The sequence below is a fragment of the Melozone crissalis genome, unplaced genomic scaffold (assembly GCF_028551555.1).
Source record: "Melozone crissalis strain CALT ecotype California unplaced genomic scaffold, PUWL_Pcris_2 ptg000027l_1, whole genome shotgun sequence".
In the NCBI taxonomy this organism is placed as follows: Eukaryota; Metazoa; Chordata; class Aves; order Passeriformes; family Passerellidae; genus Melozone; species Melozone crissalis.
Window position 1 is genome coordinate 31,840,777 of NW_026535805.1, and position 20,019 is coordinate 31,860,795.

Sequence of the window (20,019 nt, forward strand, 5' to 3'; positions counted from 1 at the left end):
ATAGCCAGACTGATGCAAAGTCCCTTGAAGGACTGAGAGGTAAAACGTTCATATCCATTCAGAGAATTTTTAGTAACAAAATCAGATCTCTTCACTTTCTTTTTTTCCCATCAGCTTCCCTTTTTTCTATCTTGCTCCTGATCAAGTTCTACGAGTTTGAATTCAAACATCTGTGCTTTACTCTAAAATGAAATTACTATGGTTCTCTACAATTTTCATACATAAATAATTTCAGTTCTACTGAAATGGAAAAATTCTGAAGCATCTTCCTGGCTGCTCTTGTTTAAGGCAGTTGTGACGTAAATGACACAGACTTGCTGTCTTTTCACTCTGTCTCACATTTCCTTCCTTTGCACTCCCCTTTAACATTTTCTCCCATCTCTTTCCCTGCCCTCCGTCCAGAGAAGTCAGCATCTCATATCCTGTTCTCTGAATGTTGTTCATTTGCATGACCTTTATTACTCTTGATTACTATAATGAGTGTTTTTAGTAATTATCGTCATCCTGTTCTATTTTTCCACAGCAATACCCACTTTAATGGGTTTCAGATTTATAAAACATATGTTATATTAGCAGAAGCTTAAGTACTACCTCCCTTCCCCAGTAATGCTTGTACACATGGAATAAATAGTAGCTTTCTCCAGTCCTGAATAAATTTACAGTTGGCCTTAGGGAAGTGTCTCAGCTGAATTAAGGGTATCAGCCAAAGCTAAGAGTGTCTTGCCATCAAAGTAGTTCATGCTTCCATTGAACTGATGTGCAAGGAATTTTTCTGTGCCTTGCATACTTTCACAAGCAACTCTGCCTTATATAGTAGGTATTGTTAATATAATATTAAACAACAAAAAAACTTAATAGTGTTGAATGTCGATGCCTGTCAGACTTTCAAATGCTTTCTAACTAATAATGGTCAAAGAAATCCCTGTCCTATTAGATCACATTGCAATAAGAGAATGCAGCAGGGAAGTGCAAGAAGAAATTTCTGCTTGTTACTGATGCTTTGTGAGTCATGGACCAGGATTTTACAGTGATAGGTGCTAGGCAAACACAAGCAAAATATGTGACCCACTTTTTGAGACAGAACACAGCTTCATGTTGTTGGTGGTAGTGCTAGTGGAATATACTTCTTAATTTTTAACTGGTTTTCAGTATGTCAGTACACTATAGATAAAAAAATTTATCTCAGTTACCCCCATTTGCTATTACTAGTGCTACTGAGTGTAGTTACTGTAGTCCAACTGATCTTTCTGGAATGCAATGTGAATGTGGATTCACTGCAATGTGAATGCATTTTCTGCAAGAACTGCAAAGAGCCACCAGTTCCTCAGCTGGATTCTGCCTCTGGGGGACACAATAGCTCCTGATGAGCTGCAGCTTGTGCCAGCATTCAGGAAAAACAGCCAGGGACTCTATAGGTAGCTATGTGGTGCTAAGTGGCTTTATGACTTACCCCAGTAAGGTGTAAAGTCCCACTTGGAGGGTTTCATACAGATCCTGTGTTCCTGGATGCATTCCTGTGATGCTCGTGTTTGAGCTGGCTCATTCTGCAGCAGCACGCAGTATGGGCAAAGCCATAATGGGCAGCCTGAGTCTGCCCTGGATTGACATAGCCTAGCACAGACCACAGCATTTCCTTTCCAAACTTGTCTGGAAAGTTAAAATTCCTCTAGATTTGTAGTCAGGGAGAACCAGAAAACATTGTTTCTGTTGGAGAGGGAGGCAGCAAACATCATGTTTGGCAAGTTTCTGATTTGGAAGCCTTGCCTTTGGTTCTTCAGAGCCCTTCAGAAGCTGTTTGTATTTCAGATAGGGGAGGATCTCTACTGTCAGGTCTATACAGACACCAGAGAGACCTGACTGCCCACATTTTTCTCACTATACTTTTCTTTTTCTCTTATAATTCCTTTCTACCCAAACTAATTTCCTATGGAGTTCTCGATCTGAAGGTAGAAATGCAGAGTGGTGCAGAGAGGCGCGATCAGCAGGCTCCATTTGTTCTACAATGCATAGGCAAAGCATCCAAAGAGAGAACTAAACCAAGTTATGATTTGGTATATCCAGCAGGAGCAGGGGAAAAGCCACGTGGTGGGATTGTCCTGTAATCATGCTGTGGACAAATTCAAGTCCCAGGCAGAACCTAACCCAAGCCAGATTTTGCTTTCTCTGCTTGTTTGCTCTCATTTCTTCTCTCCTTTGTGCATTTACTACAAAAAACTTTTAACCTCCTGCAACAGCAACTATACAAGAGTCTGTTTGTACACAGTAGAACTAAAAAGTTCAAGTACAATACATGAGCACAAGTTCTCATACAGGGATGGTAGCAAACCTTGGATAAGCCCTTTTGCTCCCATAACTCTTTACTGGGGTAGAGATGAATGACATGCAAAAACCCCTCACTATCCAAGGTTGTTTCCCAGACACATGCTCATTATTTATAGTGCTGTATCAAAGTTCATCCAGGCAAGTCTCTTGGGATTTTCATGTTTGGGCAGAAGATGCCTTCACAGGAGATTTCTAGTGCTTCCACACCCAGTCACAGTGGAAAATCTTTCTCATAACTTTACAGTACCAACAAATAATAAACAAAATCTGTCTGGTTTTGCTTCATGCTGTGAGTAAAAGGTAAGTCTCTGACTCCAAATTCCCATTTTTTTACATCAACCAACTCTTCATATGTCTTCTCTCAGTGTTTCATCCAGTACCATTTCTATTCCTTAATACTACTTCAGATAACAATTGTAATTGCTTGTTGCCTCTATCCATCTTTATATGGCAATTACAAATGTGTCTAAGCCAGACAACAGTGAAAACAGGAGATTCAGAGAAAGATATTTTCATACAAGCATAACAGCATCTTGTGTTAAAGAATTGTTCCTTCATTCAATTTCCAATGTTTTTAAAGAAAGTTTTATTTTTAAAAACTTCTCTTTAAACCTTTACTAACTTTGCAAGAAATTATTCTGCTGTCCTCTGATCATGAAATCCCAGGGATGGGATGGTGTAGCAGACTGAAAGAAAGCCACAAAATTCACAAAAGTCTCCTTGAGAAAGGAGATTTTCAGAAAACAATGAATAACCAATGTAAAAAGGAGTAGGTACTTCCACTGACGCTTAAAATATTGACCTTTCTTTAAAATACGATACAGATCATTTTAGCTTTATAATGGTAAATAATGACTTTGTGTACAAGAGTCAGAAATACTTGGTTGTATGTGTTTGTGTGTCTGTGAGAATACTGCGGCAGTCCAATGAGGATTTTGTGTGTAGGCAAGTCTAAATTGGGATTTCAGAAATGAAAATCATTGTTCATGTTAAGAGATCAATAGACTGATCAGAGTGATTGTTTCACAGCCCTGATCAGACAAGTGGTGTCTCAGTTTGTGAGAGTGGTCTGCAGGGCTGCTGCTGTTCTAACAAGGCTTTGGCTGTCAAATCTCTCCTATACTCAATGTGTAGCTGAGTTAATCTCTGAACATCACTGAGCCCATCTTCTTCTGTGTCAGTGCAGGCCCATGTTTGCTTTTGTCCTTAACCTGGTCATGTTTAGTCTGTTTACATATCTCATGGGTGTGATGGGTGTGACATTTTGCCTTTAGGATTAAAAGCTAAGCACATTGGAAAGATTTAGGGCCTGGTAAAAATATGTTTTCCTTCTCACAAGCCTTGTTGTTAATAATATTTTCTCTCTTTTCTGCTCATTTTTGTTCTTTAGTAGTTTCCATTTGTCATGTTCGCCCTTATTAGAGATTGGTTTGTCTCATGGTACTTAGTGAGCTTAGTTATCACAGAAAAATATCTTAAAGGGCAGTTGAACTTCAGAGTGAGTGGCTGGGCTTCTTTGAGCATTACAGATACAATTCCTAGTATTTTGATTCTGTGTTATCTCCTTACTACACAATAACCTGGAGTTTCAGGTATGAACTCAACTGTAGAAGCATGTGATATGTAGCCATACCTGAAAGTTGCATAGAACATAAATTAATTTTGGTAGTCTTTACCTAGCTATTATCTTAATATTTATTGAGTTTTTCAAGATGGATTAAATGTCCTAGTTTGGCTTGACTTTGATTCCTAATAGTTACTGCTGGGTAATAATTACAAAAACTTATTTCCATGCATTCAGCAAAATTTGTGACTCTGAAAGTGACATTCAGACGGAAGGCCCATGGAAGACAGCTACACTTTATGTACCTTGGCATTGCAAGTATCTGGGAATGGGTTTGTGTATTTTAAGAGTGCAAAGCAGGGACAGCAAGTGCCTGGTTTACAGGCTAAATCTACAGAGTTTACAGGGAAAGTGCCTTGCTCATAAAACAAAAGTGGGTGTGCAGGAGGAGGGTGGGTCTGCCACAGTAGCAAGGAGCATTACTTTGAAGTCCTTTTTGATGCCATTAAAAAGTAATCTTAAATTTCTCTAAAGGAGAAAACTGGACTCCAAAATCTAGGGGACCTTGGTAACTATGTCCTATCTTTAAATGTAGTCAAGTGGCTGAATGTCAGAACAACTTTGCAATTAGTAAATTCAGACTTCTGATGCACATAAACAAATATTCATATTGTCAGATCCGTGTGTTACTGTTGTAATTTTTATTCTCCCCATCTGGGACCACATTTTTTCTTCTCAAAAGTTTTTACTGAACGCATAATGAGTCCTCAAAAATGTATATTTGTAATTTCTTACATTTAATGTCACTGCGCATTACTCCTCCAGTGCCCTACAAGAATTACCAACTGAAAAATTTCTAGATTAAAAAAAAAACTGGAAAAGATGGATCCTAAGATTTATAGCATTTCATAGAAATGGAGTCATCTTTTCAAATCATCATTTACATTTGTTTGCAAGTCTGGAGTATATGTATAAATAGGATAGCATAAAACAAAATTTAAATCTAAGATTTAAGTAAAATAATCTGTGCCTTCAAAGGACACATTGAAACAAGCAACCTAGGTTGACACATTTTCAGGAACCTAGGTTCTTATACACCCTGAGTCTTAAACCAACACAACAGATTGATGGGTGGAGGAGGCCAAGTCAGATTGCCAGAGGAGATGCCTCTCACCGAAGTCACTGTCCTCACAAGAGAAACTGAATTGTGCATGAAGCAGCTCCAGAAAGAACATCAGTGCATAGGAGCCTTCCTCCCAGTGATACACAGACTGAAGAATGTAGGGAGTATTAACTTCCATCACCCAGGTTCATCTACTGCCTAGAAACCCAGTGGAAAGCCACAGTCTTGGTTAAGGCCTGTGAAGATGTGGATTGGAGATTTTTGGAAGTAGAGAACTGAAAAATGAGGAAGGAAGCAGCTGATGGAAAAATCAGTGGTTTGTCATCCGTCAATGTTTCTGCCAAGACAAGTTGTCTCAAAACGTTACTGTATTCTGTAATTTACAAAATTACAGATGTTTGGCACAACAGCAAAACAACCTGTGTTTGTCCTTAATGAGTCTGCCTTCATAACAGGATCTGGGCATTTATATGCTTTGTGTCTTACTTAACTATTTAGCCCATCCATCCAGATTCTGAATGTACATGAAAATGTGAAGATTAGCATCTTGAAGTATCACTACACTGTTAACACTGAATATATTCTTCCTAAGTATATAATTATAAAGTATAGCAGGTGTAATCCAGTGAAGTAAATGGTGAAGTCCTATTGACTTCAAAGATTTTTTCCATTACGTATCTTCAATACATTTCCACTATTTTCCTGACTTACCTACCATATCTAGTGTTCCCATCTTTAGCATTTGAATGAATTCATACTAGTTTTAACTTCCTCTTTTTAAAAGTTTCTACTTACTCATTTAAAGGCTCAAACTGCATGGAAAACCACAGCAAATCTTCACTGTTCTTTGAAAGCACAGTGCTTTATACATTGCTGCATAAATGTAACTGATTGTACACTGCCACATATGCTTTAACTTTGTAGACTGTTTGACATGTATGTGAAGTTAATTAGGGTGGATTTTTTTGTATGAGATGCTAAGAGAATCAAGTTTTGACACTAAAAACGTCCTTCTTCTGAGGCAGTTACATTTTGGGTTGAATTTCAGACAACATGGCACTGAGGCTATTTTAATAAGATATTAAAAAAGATGCAAAAAAATTAGGACTCAAACCTTGCAGTCTGGAGGAGATCCCCACTGAGGTCTGCTGAGAATTTACCTCTCATTCATAAGAGAATTTTTCCCTTTTGCTTGGCTTGGGATTTTTTTTCTCTCCCTTCTGATTATACTGGTTTTATCCCTAGTTTTATCACTGACCAACATCATGTAATGAAATAAAATTATGAAATGCTTCAGGGACTTCTGGTTACTGCTCAGTCTGTGCAGTTACCATGCTGGGGAGGGCACCAGCCAGAGGGCTGTACACTTACTCTTCTTTCCCCTTTCTCATAAGGACATCATAAACCAGAACAGTAATTTGGGCTCAGTTCTGTCTATCAAAGACAAAACTCAGCATGAAATAAGTACAAGTTTGTGGACTACACAGAATGCTTGAAGATGGCTCATTTAATGACTGTAGACTGTATGGTAATCTCAAAACACAGGGGTATTGCATACTGTGGAATAGGAGGTGAGGGGGAAAAAAATAAATGGATACTAATAAAACTGGCCAAAGCATCATTCATGTGCAAGTACTATTTGCTGGGCAAAATAAAATTATTTTCACTTGCATATCTCAATATGCTTTTCATCCTCAAGGCCTATGCCTGCTGGATTACACTATCATGTTTCAATTCAATAGGATAAGAAAGCTACTCATTATTAGCTTCATGTGAAAGCTAAAATTGTCTTTGATAGACTAATCAATCCTTTTTAAAAGACGTTGGCCTCAACTTCCTTTCAATTAATGACTATGTCACAGAAAACACAATGGAAAAAAAGAAAGATTTTAAAATTCTGAAAAATTAGTAAAATTCCTAAGTAGTAAAATTAATTGAAAGTTGTAAAAATAGGTCTCCTGCACCTAAATTTTATAGGCGTCAGAAAAAAAAATCCCAGAAAAAGCAAGAATGAAGCTCTTTGTTGTTCATATATGTTGAACTGAAAACCTAGGAATTGTGTGTTATATTCCTCAGTATTTTTTAAGAAAGCATCTACCTGTTTGTTTGTCTGTCTAAAATAGTGATGTAGTACAAACTCTCAAATATTAAAATGAGGTTTTGAATTGGAAAATACCTCATGATTATTTTTCTTCTTTTTTCTTATTTATTGATAATAGAATTTAAGATATTCAATTGAACAAAAAAGGATTTTTTTTTTCTTGCAATACTTTCTTCTTTTTAGTCACAGTTGTTGATATACTAGCCTTTCTGACACTGTCTGTAACCCTTTGATGCAGAATTGCATCTGGTTTGTTTTTCTATTGTTTCAACTACCTCTGTGGCATGTAAAAACATTATTTCTGGTTTATTTCTTCTTTTTCAACTGTTTTAAACACCAAGAGCCACATAAAAATAATCCACTGACTGAAAAGGAGATAAACAAAAAAATTACTTGCATAGATTAGAGCTGGATGAACTTGGAGAATTATCAGTAACAGTGGTATTAAGAAGATAAAGTTTTGGATTTGCTGATCTTGCTGCTCTTTAAGACTTCAATTTTTTTCTGAACATGTTTGTTTTTTAGGGGGAAGTTTTGCCACCCACCTATGAGTGATATAGTGAAGACAAAAGTATTCAGCATTGGCCAAAATAAAAGTTTGTTCTCTTTCAGGTAAGGAAAAATACTGGAAATTTTCACTTGTCTGTTCTCTGTTTTCCTGGGTTTGAAATCAAACGTCAAATATTATTGTATCGGGTCTGAGAAAACAAAATGGTTTTGCATATGGTCTGATCACTAAAACAAATATGAGCCAATATGACAGCAATGTTTTCTCACCTTTCTTTTTCAGTGCCTGGGAACTGCATGCCAGCTCCTTTGCCCATGTGATGAAGTCCTTTGTGCCTGTATACAGCATCTGTGGGAGCTGCACCTTTTCTGGGATGCACTTTGGGACTTTGGTCTGTGGCCAGGAGATCTCACTGTGAGGGCAGAATGTGCTGTGGTCCTCTGAAACTGAAACCCTCTGGAAGTCATTTAAATGCTGCAAAACCGAAACCAGACCATGACTGGATGACTGGACCCAAAACAAGTTAATAACATTAATGTATTCAGTTTTGTTTTTTTTTTTTATTAATTCAAGGGTCACATCTGCTGAAAATAGAGGTCCACACAATATTCTAGATCAGTGTCTCAAGGTAATGGAGATTTGAAATTCTCTTCCTGATGTGTTCATCAGGCCATATAATCCTTGTTGAACTCATCCAGTACTATTTACATGAAGTATCTAGTCCATAGATGAGAAATTACTTGTATTCTCATTTGATTTAAAAAAAATTCCATTTTACTGGGGATATTTCCCATTACCTAAATCTATGAATAAGTGTATAGAAATAAAAAGAAAAAGTAAAAAGAAAGCTACAAGGAAAAGAATGACATAAGAAACAGGATTTTTTTTTCAACTCAGCAGTTCATGGGTAGAAGATTGGCACTCTGATAGGACATAGGGGACAGTTAGAGGGAATTTTTTGCAAGAAAAAGAAAAATATTAATTTCTGGCTCATATTGGAAAAGATATCTAACAAGAGCTAAGTGGCATCAAGGCTGGAAATCCAGACAAAATATTTCATGCATAAGTTTGAGAGAGCTGGAGAACATTCCCTTTTGGAGACACCTTTCTTGGAAGCAGTGTAATCTTCTTATGACAGCACTTGGAAGCCCAAACCATGTACCAACACAGCACCTTTTAGGTCAAATAAATGAGGACTAAAGTCATGTCAGCAATCTGTGTCCTCCTGTGGGGACCAGCTCACTCTGAAAAACACCATGAACTTACCAACCTCCATTCTTGTCTGAGCCACATGGCCCTGGGTCATTCCAAACTGCCCTGAACCTCAGCTGGGATCAGCCACCAGCAGCTTCTGACAGCTCACACAGGCTCTCTGAAAACACACCAAAAACATCACACAGATCCCAGGAGAAGAACAGAACTGTAAAGGAGTCTGTTCCACAGAATGTGCGCCAAGGAGGCTTCCAGCCATTCACTTGAACTATAACAAGATTAATCTGAGGGCATTGATTTGTAAATAAACAGGCACAGAACATTCACATCTAGTCACTACAAGCAATTTCACATAATTCAGCCTGGAGAAATTTGCCTTTAGAAGCTTTCCAACAGCAATTACAGTGTAAGATATGAACTCACCTCCAACAGTAGTGTGCGTCCGTATGTATGGGGTGGGATAAGCATAAACTTCCTTAAAACTATACTTTGACTGGAATTGTTGACCCTTTCCTTCCTTTGTTTTCAGAAATGCAGGCCACTGTCACTCTGCTCTGGCCCACCTTTATTGTGCCCTGACAAAGAAAGATGCAGCAGCCATGACAAAGAGCTACTTTGATCACAGAGTTTTCAGCATCCTCAGATTTACATGTCTATGCCCTAAGGAATACTAGAAATACTTTGGGGAATCACTGTAACACCTACAACCTTGCAATTCTGAGCAATTTTGTGGGGAATGGAGGAAAGTGGAAAGGAAGAGTCCAGCATGAAGTCATTCCTCTGTGGTAGCAACTTGAATGTGATGCCTCATTTTCCACTCCTTTTTCTCAGCTATCATTCAGATGTCATTGTGAGCAATATGAAGAGCAATATTTGGTCCGGTTCTGCAGTCTGTCCTGAAGATGGTCAGGGTACAAATAAAGCAGTGGGAAGAAAGTGGAAGGTATCTTAGGAAGGAGCCATCTTTTTGTTTCTCCATGTACAGTGCCTGCCATTCCATCATGTGCAAACAAATTTTACTGGCACTGAGATGAATTTTACTGAAATTATTTCCTTTTTTTTTTTAAGTTTCAGGGATTTTATCTGGTTTATAAGGAGTGTGGTTTGGGTGAGGCCAATTAAGCAACCTCTCTAATATCCAACTTCCTTTCCAAAGACCACAATGGAAGACTGTAGATTTGTGAAGAGGAATGCCATTCCATGGTAAGAGAGAACATTTCTGGGTGTCCCACCTATATCGAGAAAGGAGAATAGCTAAAAAAAAATAAATTAAAGCTCGTCCAGTGCCAAACCAGGATTGTAAAAAGAAGTCAAATTATTTAATCAAGGAAAATTTCTCAAAAAGACAGGTTCATAAATTGGAGGGGTCCCCAAGTATACTCTGTTGCTTATTCCAGAGAGAAGGAATCACAATGTATGAGGCAAGCTCAGCTCTTTTTCCAGGAGCTGCATGGTTAAACTCTCCCATTTTGGCCAAGTTCTATGCTTTGAACACTCCTGCTAATTGCTAACAAAAAGAGTTATCTACTTTATCTGCCGGGATCTGCAGCAGATTCCCCAACAATGCCTATATACCTGTCCTTTGTACTATTGATCAAACTTTCAATGCATGTTTCCTGCGGCACTCTGAACATCTCAGTGAGACATGAGGCATAATCTCTTTCACCTTTTTTCCTCTTTTGTTTCCTCCTCCTGCTTCTGTGCTCTTTGGCATTAGTATTCCCGTCATATACTCACACGACTCTACCCTACCACATTTCTGTTACGTCAATTAAGTTGTAATTTTGATCTTGCTTTAAGTGTTCTGGCTCCATTGTATTTATTTAGATACAGTTTATATCAGTCTAGGCTGAACATCAGTTATTTTGTTTTCTTTTTTCTTCCTTCAGTGACTTTTTAAAAAGAGTCACAGTTTTCATTTTTCAGCTTATTTGTTAGGCCAGTGTGGGTCACATTTATCTGGACATGCATGTCACCAGCCTGACAGGATATTTTAGCATACATCAAATCACATTAGCAAATCTGAGCTGAAGTTTTTTCTTTGCTAGGTGGAGCCCATTTTTTTCTCATCAGTCCTTCCCACTCATCATGGAAATGCATGGCTGTGCAAAGGTAAACAAGATATTCCTTCTCATTCCCACCCTTACTTGCATCTCCTCATGCAGGCATTAAGATTCTTTGTCCAAGTAGAAACTGCAATCAGAAGTGCTTCCAGACCTCTCTGTGTTTTCACCAAAGAAACCTTCACATCACAAAACCCACAGTGACCACTCACTGTCATAGGGCCACTAGGCTGCAGGAGGCTGAAGTAACCTCTAATTTGCTTAGGAGACATACAAGACCTAAAACTTTGTGCAAAACTGGAATGTACCTGGACCTTAATTAACAAAATGTAATGTAATGTTGTTAATGAGATTGATCCTAAAATGCAAAACCAAGAAAATAATCGGACTGAAATAGACATTTGAAAATCTCCTACTCTTACATCTATAATCCACAGTAGGATCATCTGTATCAAAACTGTTCATGAGTAATAGTTGGCTAACCATACTTTTAAAAATAGCCAGTAACAAGACACTGTAGACTGTTACAGCCCATCTTTTTCAGTATTTTACTCTCCTACCTTTAGTTTTTCTGAAGTCAATCAACTTTCCTCTGTTGCAGTTTACTTGTTCTAACCACAATTCATACAGAGAAAAATTAATCCTTCCTTCTTTGCAAATTGTCTGGATCTATTCAAGTTAAATAAACAGAGCCAGAATGCATCTTGAAACCGTGGACCTTGATTACCTGCTATGTCATGATTCTAGAACAGACCTTCATGCATTTTGGACACTGCCCTGATTGCTTTCCAAACACAGTCTAAGACTTATCATCAGCTTAGATTAAGCTGTGTTGCCATAAAGGTGAAGAAGTTTAAAGGCCACATAATGTCTCCAGGAGCAAGAATAAACTCCATCTAGTATTGTTTATTTTCTTGCAGAGAAATATACCCTTTGTATACTTAAGAATAGTTATCAACTCTGCTATCTTTGGACTAAACAATGTCAATATCAGTCTTTCTTCACAGACTCCAGATCCATCCCACTTAAATCCCTTCAATTTTCAGCTGCCATTCCCAGGACTGGCTCCTGAAGTGCAATTCCCAAAGTGCACGATTCAGTTGCCTACTCACTAATGCTGAGTGAAGATGAAATTATGATTTTCTGTGCGCTATGAATAATGTTTCTATTTGTGCATTTCAAATTGCTTCATACAGTTCTCTAAGTACAGTCAGTGAACTTAACATGCTCTAATTAATTTTGTAAATCTATAACTTATTTAATACTTTTTAATATGTTATTCTAGCATTTACATGCCCATAACACTTAGCACTTGTTTGTGAAGACGATTGCATTAGCAGTGTTAGCACAGACACATTTTTGGTAAGCAAAAATCATTAAATATTTTGGTCACTCTGGAGCTGCATTTTGGTAGAATCAATTGGTGGTCATGGGGAAGTTCCTATGACTTGAACATGTTCTGTGAAGCACTAAGAAATTTCTTTCTCAAGAGCTTTCTGTCTACCCATTTTTAAATGCACTTCTCTGTGTTTTAAAATTAAATGCAAGGCTGTTAAGACTTTTCAGAAATTAATTGTGCCTCATAGACTGAGATCTTTGAGAGGATTCCCTAGAAGAACAAATTGATAAAATTAGAATGATGCAAATAACAAAACACTTACTGTTGTCAACTGACTTCCTATCAATTATCTTGTGCTGTTTTGGCCTTTTTTGCCCATGCTAGTTGACCTTGATGAATGTTTTTTGTTTCTTGAAGCTTCAGCAGCGTGGTTTCTCCACTGCCAATGGTGTGGTTGTACTAAAAGCCAAGGTCTACCTTCCTCTTGCCCTTTGATGTGGACTTTGGTACTAAATAAAATGCTGTCTGGTGGCCCACAGGAGAGCTCAGAGGCCAGCACAGCTGGGCTGCTGGTGGAAGGAGCAGTTGTTTGCCCAGATCAGCCCTCCAGGGCGACTGCATCCGTGACTCGGATGGGGCAAGGAAAGCAGTTTGCTAATCTGCAGCGTGGCTCCTGCTGACTGATAAAAGGATGTGTACAGTAGTCTCAGTCTTATCTCGTTAGCCAGGTTTACACTGGTGTGACACTGCTGAACTTAGACAAGCAGTTCCTGATTTACTGTAGGGCGAGGGCAGAATCAGGTCTGATTTTGCACCACGACCCATAGAGATTACCTAGCTCGCTCTGGAAAACATCTTGTGTATATTTAAGAATACTTCAATATATGTAAGCATATTTATAGCCTTTCCCCATGTCGTGAGGATATTTTGGATCTTTCTAGTACCTCTGGACACAAAATCTTTCTGAGCTGAACCCAGGACAGATAAATCATGACTCCGGCTTCTTTCGCCTAGGGTAGCCTGCCTCAATCACTGCCACATTCCTCCCATAGTAGTCCTTTAAAATTAATAGCACATGCAGAGGAAAAACTAAACCCTTTGACGTCACTGCCGAAACGAGGAAACACAAGCAGCACAGGCTTCTCGGCGGCGCTGGCAGCAGCGGGGCGGGGATTGGGGCGCGCTCTGCGCTCTGCGCTCCGCGCCCGGCGCTGGCAGCGCCTCCCGGCCGGCCTGACACGGGCGGCCAGACTGCCGCAGCCCCAGCCCTGCCCCGGCACTCCGTGCGCCCTCCGCCCGAGCCGCCGGGCCGCTTAAGGTGGTTTCACTGCCTGGGTTGGGGGACTTGGGGAGGTCTTCTTTTCCTTTTCCTTTCTTTTCCTTTTTTTCCCCCCCTCTTTAAAAAAAATCTTTTTTTTCTTTTTTTTTTCTTTTTTTTCTTTTTTCTTTTTTTTTTTTTTTAGTTCCTATTATTTTAGTTACTTATTTCTATTCCCAATCCTGGATGCAGTTGCTGGATTCTGCAGTACAAGTCTTCATGAACAAGCTGCACCGCTCAGAGATTTCACGGCATTCAGAGGTCACAGAGCTGCCACTATGGTTAAATGTCTTGTTTAATGGTTGAGGTACGTACGGTAAATCTAAAAGAAGCAGCATGGTTGTTTTTTTTGAAGGGGAACTAAAATTGTGAGGGGGAGAGGGAGATAATAGTATTATTTAGTGGAAAAGATTTTTGCTGGTGATTGTTACTACAGCAACCGTTTTTTGAATTTCGTCCCTTTTTCTCTTTATTCAAACTAGATGAAAATTTTGACTTATGTTGATTTAACCATTTGATGGGTACAGAAGATTGCAAAAGGAATCTCTTGTAGAAGTCCTTTCTGACCCTGCTGGGAAAAGTGTGGTTGATTTCTTTCTGTATGTTTTCCTATTGCTCTGTAGCAGGAGAGGAGACCTGGGACTTGTCTGGCTTAGATGAAGGAAGAAGAAAACAGAAACTTGTTCCTATCCTGAGGGGGCTGTGAGTTTTTTTCTGAGAGTTAGAGCAGAGGGAGGAAGAGTTGGAAATAAACAGGTCAAGCAGAAAAAAATATCAGCTTCGTTTTTAGGAGTATATGTACTGCTTTTTCCTTTTTTTTTTTAATACATGCTTAGATTACTTTACTTGGTTTGGGTTCAAAAGTTCAAAATTAAGAAGCAGCCTGAGCTTTGACTAAGAAATAGATCCCCACTGGGAAGGGAGAGAGCTGCTTGTCTTATATTAATACTAGTTTTCATACAGCTTTTGCCTACCTAGCAGAGAAAAGTGGGAATTTTCTCAGGAGTTGAAGTGATGTAACCTGGCATCTGTTTGATAGCATATAGCTTCAATTCATATTTGAGCCAGTGATCTGCCTTGAATGAGTATTGCAGCATCACAGTGGGCAGTGTGTGCTGCAGTAAATGAAAGCAACTGCTGCCATCAAACTAACATTGTTTTCAAGAGTGTGATTCTAAATTACAAGAGCAAGAGCCACTTGTCAGAGCTTGTGTGTGTGTCTGTGTGTCTGTGTGTACAAGCGGTCTTGAAAATAACTCCAGCCAAGACAGGAGATTTCTGTTGTTAATTGGATTAATATACAGGTGTGTTCAATATCCAGCAATCTTCATATTTTTCTGATTTGTGGAAAGAGACTTTTCATAGCTCTGTTTGAAATGTTGCTGTAGATATAAATCCTTGGCAATTTGAAAATATTTCAGTTTAACTTTAAAAATTATACCTAAAAAACCAATTCCTTTAACAAGGAACAGAACGTGAGCACACCTTTCTCCTGCAGTGTACCCCATAGGGTTAAAAACATTAACTACACTAGGCTGAAGCATGCTAGCTTAAGGACTGCAAAAATATTAGCTCTGAAATGCAGAGGATGTGCTATGTGCTGTGAATGGACAATTGCTATTCTGCAGTGCCTAGTGGGAAAACAAGGACTTTGTGTATTGCAAATGCATAACTGCAGCTCCTCCATTTCCTTTGCTGTATCTTCAATGATGACTGCAGAAACAAAGAGGTTTGTCACAGATAAGCTCTGTAGTGCCCCATCTCTTTGAAGATGCAGGAAGATCTTTTCTCATATCCAAAAACCTGAAGTCAAGCTTAGTTGGGTGAACTGTTATTCTGTAATCTCTGTGTCATTCTCTCTTCCTCAGCCCTCCCCAAATTCTTACTATGTGAACTGCCAGCTGTTTTCAAAAACTAAAGTAATACTTCTCTAGGCTCGAGTTCAGAAAGGCTAACAGAGTGCTGGTTAGGTGATTGATTTGTAAATTTCACTGAGTGTGTCTCAGCCTATAGAGACTATAACCTGTTCTGTAGGGAAAAACCCTGTCACCATGAATATATTCAAGTTTCCAAAGGACAGTCTGTAAGATATTTGTTTATAATAATTTCTGAGAATTAAATTATGCATTTATTTTGATAAAGAGTTTTTAGAGAAGCTTTGGTTTAAGCTCTGTATCTACATGTTGGTGCATCTGTGTTCCGTAGCAGCTACTAGTGGTGGTACTAATAGAAAATCTGGTAAGTGGACTTCAGCTGAGGCAATGAGTTTTGCTGGTTTTGTAAGAAAAGTTTATTTGCAGTGTTTCCTCTGAACAATCTCAATTCAGCATCTAGAAAAAAATACAGTTTAAGGCTGGCCTCTCTGCAGTGGACAAAACACTTACTGACATTTGCACTCACATTGTCTCCAAAAAATTGTGTATTGCAGAAGTGTCATGGGCTATGAATGGCTGCTTCTTCTGAGTTAATTGCCATAGGGTGGACAGGAGGTTTCACCAGTGAAGTTCCAGTGATTCCATCAGAGCAAGGCGCAGTCTGCTGAGCCTCATCCAATGTAGTACAGATCGCTTTTTAAAATTGTAAAATGTTTAATTGTGTAAAATAGTATATAAATATATCATTATAACAGCTGCTCCTGTTCATGTCTTTTTCTCCCTGTTTATGTCCTTTTCCTTTCTGAAAATGAGCAAATGAGCCCTCTGCTTGCTCTTACCAGACTTCTAGGTAAGTCATGGTAGCAGACTGATTTTCCAGGGTCTTCATTGCAAATATGATGTTTGAGACATTTGATCATATGTGATTCCTTTTCACTCATCACTTGGTTCTTCTACCAATAGCTAAAGCATATTTTAATGAGAAATGGTCTGAAAATTGGTGTTCTATGACACATATATGGTTTTCTTGTAATTTTGCAATCTCAGGCAAAAAACTGCTCTTGTACTGGTAGTTTCATTATAGGAGCTGCATGAAGCAAAAATGCCAGCTATTAACCAAGCCATTAGTGTCAACAGAGTAAAACCTGACACATCTCTATTTAATCATAAAAAGTATTTGAGACAATTTCTCCTCATATTGAGGTAGATACGTCCTCTTGATGAGATTGATTCTGGTTTCTGGGCTAACAGAAAACAAGTCATGTGGTGCAGCCAGGAAGATATCCCATGTAAATAGGGATTCTTAGCTACTCAGTGTTGTTCATCATCACATTGTTACTCCATTTTCATGCCTGAAATTATTACAGCATTCCATGTGCTTGTCACAGGGTGAAAGTGAAAGGGACAGCTGCGGTCCTACTAGCTGCCAGAACAAAATTAAGTCTTTTGTAATCAAATGATGGTTCAGTATTCCTCCTCTCACATCCATATTGGGTAGAAGATGGCGGAAGTATGAAATTCATCGTTCTTGTTCTTCAGCCAGCAAGCTGGCTTACTCTTGCAGGGACATCAGTTCTTACACTTCCAGTGAAACACTTGGCTTTACCTCTAGTGTGGAATTTGCACTTTTCAGTCACAAACTTCAGGGTGTGGAATTGATGTTCTTTAGAGTTTATGACACTGGGACACACATAAAGCCTAAGTGTACAAAAGTAGTTCAGGAATTCTGATGTTTCTTCTTTCCCTGGCTACCACAAGGTGCATCAATTTTGGCACCTAAAGATGAATAATTCTGAGAAGATGGGTCAAAGTGCCAGGTACCACATATGCAATCAGATAAGGATTGATAGAAACATTTTGTGCTTCACAGTAAATGAGTGGAAACCAAATAACATGCCTTCTGACAGTAGTGGTGGTTTTTCAGATCTGAAGTATTAGCTTTGTATAAATACTAGAGATATAGAATGCATTTGTTATATTTAAGACAATTTGTTTAAATAATTCATAGAATTTGAAAATGCAAAGACAACTTCTGTGAAGATTTTTCTGCAAAAAGAATTCTTCTGTATCATCCTAGAAACTGTGGAGAACTGTCAAATTTAATTTTTACTATTATTCTTACTACAGTGCCATCCCAAAAAAATTGCATTAGAAAACAGTATTTGAAGCTCTGAACCCTGTCATTTCTGTTATCCTGTAATAGGCTGTGGGATTCAGAAGGTGTATTGCAGGGGTTCACAGTGTTCAGGTCTGGGGTAATGATGGCTGTTTTAAAGCCTCCAGTTTTAAAGTACAAAATTAACAAATCAGAGGCAGATCAGATAGAACAGTGTATTTCCAGAGGCCAGGCTTCAGTGACAAAACTGTGAGTGAAAAGTTTGTGGCAGAGACAATTCTCAAAAACCAGCAGTTGAGTGAATTAAACATTTCCTTTGAACACATTGAGTGGTGCGATATCATCACTCCTTTGATGCAGTAATTTTGATATACATTTGGCCCTTGTTCTGTTCTTTGAAAAGTGGAAAGTCCAGGGCTATCATTTAAGTGTTAAACAGTGTCAAATGAGAGAAACTAAACTAATGAAAGGGTGCTATTGAGTTGTATTTTTTTATTCTGTTCTTTCTCCCAGTAGGAGCTATGAGTGAGGATGGATAAGAATTCAGTTCAGCTACTTATTTAAGTCACATAGTCTTGTGGTGGCATATGATATTCTTCTGCCAGCTTGCTGTCCAGCCAAATAAGACACCCAGGTTGCCTGGATGGATAAACATAGCTGATGATCTCTTCCTCTTAACAGGGGGACATGAACAGTTAGGATTCTTCCAGTCACACATAGACAAATTTGCTACATTTTAGCTAAAGAAGAATTGCCCTCAGACACAAGCAGCAAGATTTACTTTCCTTTGAGTAAGTTATTTTTTAAAAAGTAGAAACAAATATTTTGAAGGAAACAGTTGCAGAGGCTTTTTTTTTCTGTGGCTGGTAGGTTTGTATTAGTTACCCACAAAAATTTCTGGTATGAGAAAACTCACTAACTAATATCTCACTATGGTGTGTGTGTTAATGCTGGCAGTGTAAGGTTTTGAAAAGAAGAGCAGAGAATCTCCTGTCAAATTAAGGTTAGCTAATTGTTGTGGTGGCATAAAAACACATTTGTGGGGCAGCTGCTGTCAGGACCTGTATACAATTTTCTGCATGGTTGTTCATGGCAGAGTTTATGATGCTAACTCCTCTGTATGTAGGAAAAGTGTTTTGGGAAGGATGGCCATTACCTTTCAAAGAATAAAGCAGGAGGGAGGTATGTTTTGACTGAGTATGCAGCAAGTCAGGAATGTCTTAGAGAAATATACATCTGTATAAATGAAATTAAGAAACATCAACTTAACTAGAAAATTCCCAGAGGATGGTATTGATCTACTGTGTGATCAGTTCTGCTCCCGTTGGCAGCTGCCCTTTATTACTTCTGCAAGAAAGGAAATGTATGCTCACGTTCTTATTCCTTCTCTTTCCCCCTGCGCAACTTAACACACTGCCTAGAGGGCATGTAAAGACTGGCTAGATTCTGGGGCTTGTTTTAATATGAGGAGTCAGAGTTATCATCAAATGTGCAAGGATTCATCCCTTGGTAAAAGAGGTGTGGATCCCCAGGTGGTTGCTGTGCAAACAAACACGTATTGACATGAAACGCCTCAGTACTTTCTCAAAAATTCAGCTGTCATCCACAGGGTGCAGCTATTTTCCCCTTTATGTACAGTGATCCAGGTGTAGAGTAACAACAGGGACCTCTGCTTGCACAGCCCCAGAGGACAGAATCTGCTTCGTATTTCTGCAGAGGAACACGTGTGCAGCTGCACGCTGATGTACACTAAAGATGGGCAACGCCTGATGCTTGGTTTTGCCTTTTCCTTAACTTACCATTTGGCTTTGAACCTCTGAGAAGGTTAGACAGAATGAGGGCTTGGTGCATACCAGGCTGCTGGGATGGGGGAGAAGACCTCACATGGACACCCAGAGAGATGAAAACAGATGCATGACACCTTCATGGAGAAGGAACACTTCTGGCTTTGTGTGAACTGAAAACCATGTTGAAACAGAGTATTTTCTAGAGCTCTTTCTGTTTCAAATGTTGAAATGTGACTTGGCTCTGTCTGACTTATGCAGAGTCGTTTTTGTTTTACACACTGCCATAACATCTGAGTATCTATTAATAACAATGTTCAAGTAGCATCAGAATGGCCATCATAAATGTAATTAGGCAGTGTATCTCTATTTAATCAATATGGTCCTTAGAAGACCATAGGAAAGCCAGAAAAATAATAATTAGTCCTTATTAATAAAGAAGAATTTGCACAGATTAGTGAAGGAAAGAGAGAAACTTTCCATGTTTAGGGTTTGGAAGGACAGCAAGTTGCTTTCTGCTTCAGCAAATCTGAGAACACTTATTAAAAAACACTTGAAAATGCTCTTACAATACTAAATAAAATTCTCTCATCAAAAAAAATAATTTTTGAGCAAACTGTATCAGCTAGAAAGATACAATTGGAATGTATTTCTTCAACAAGCAAATTCCTCCAGTGCACAGTCGGTTTGTTTTA

At 38.6% G+C, this 20,019-nt stretch overlaps 1 protein-coding gene across 2 annotated transcripts in view; it reads left to right on the forward strand.

Annotated features, from left to right (window-relative positions):
* Window positions 1-13,462: 13,462 nt before the first annotated feature.
* PDE7B (phosphodiesterase 7B) overlaps window positions 13,463-20,019 on the forward strand; it is a 168,143-nt gene continuing 161,586 nt past the window's right edge. The window contains exons 1-2 of one of the 2 annotated variants that reach the window (XM_054279373.1): window positions 13,463-13,550; window positions 13,743-13,857. In XM_054279373.1, coding sequence (XP_054135348.1) covers window positions 13,837-13,857 — 21 coding nt within the window. In that variant the 5' untranslated portion in view covers window positions 13,463-13,550; window positions 13,743-13,836. Of the gene's footprint in view, window positions 13,551-13,696; window positions 13,858-20,019 lie in introns of those variants that run through there. The other variant, XM_054279372.1, reaches the window with a different exon arrangement.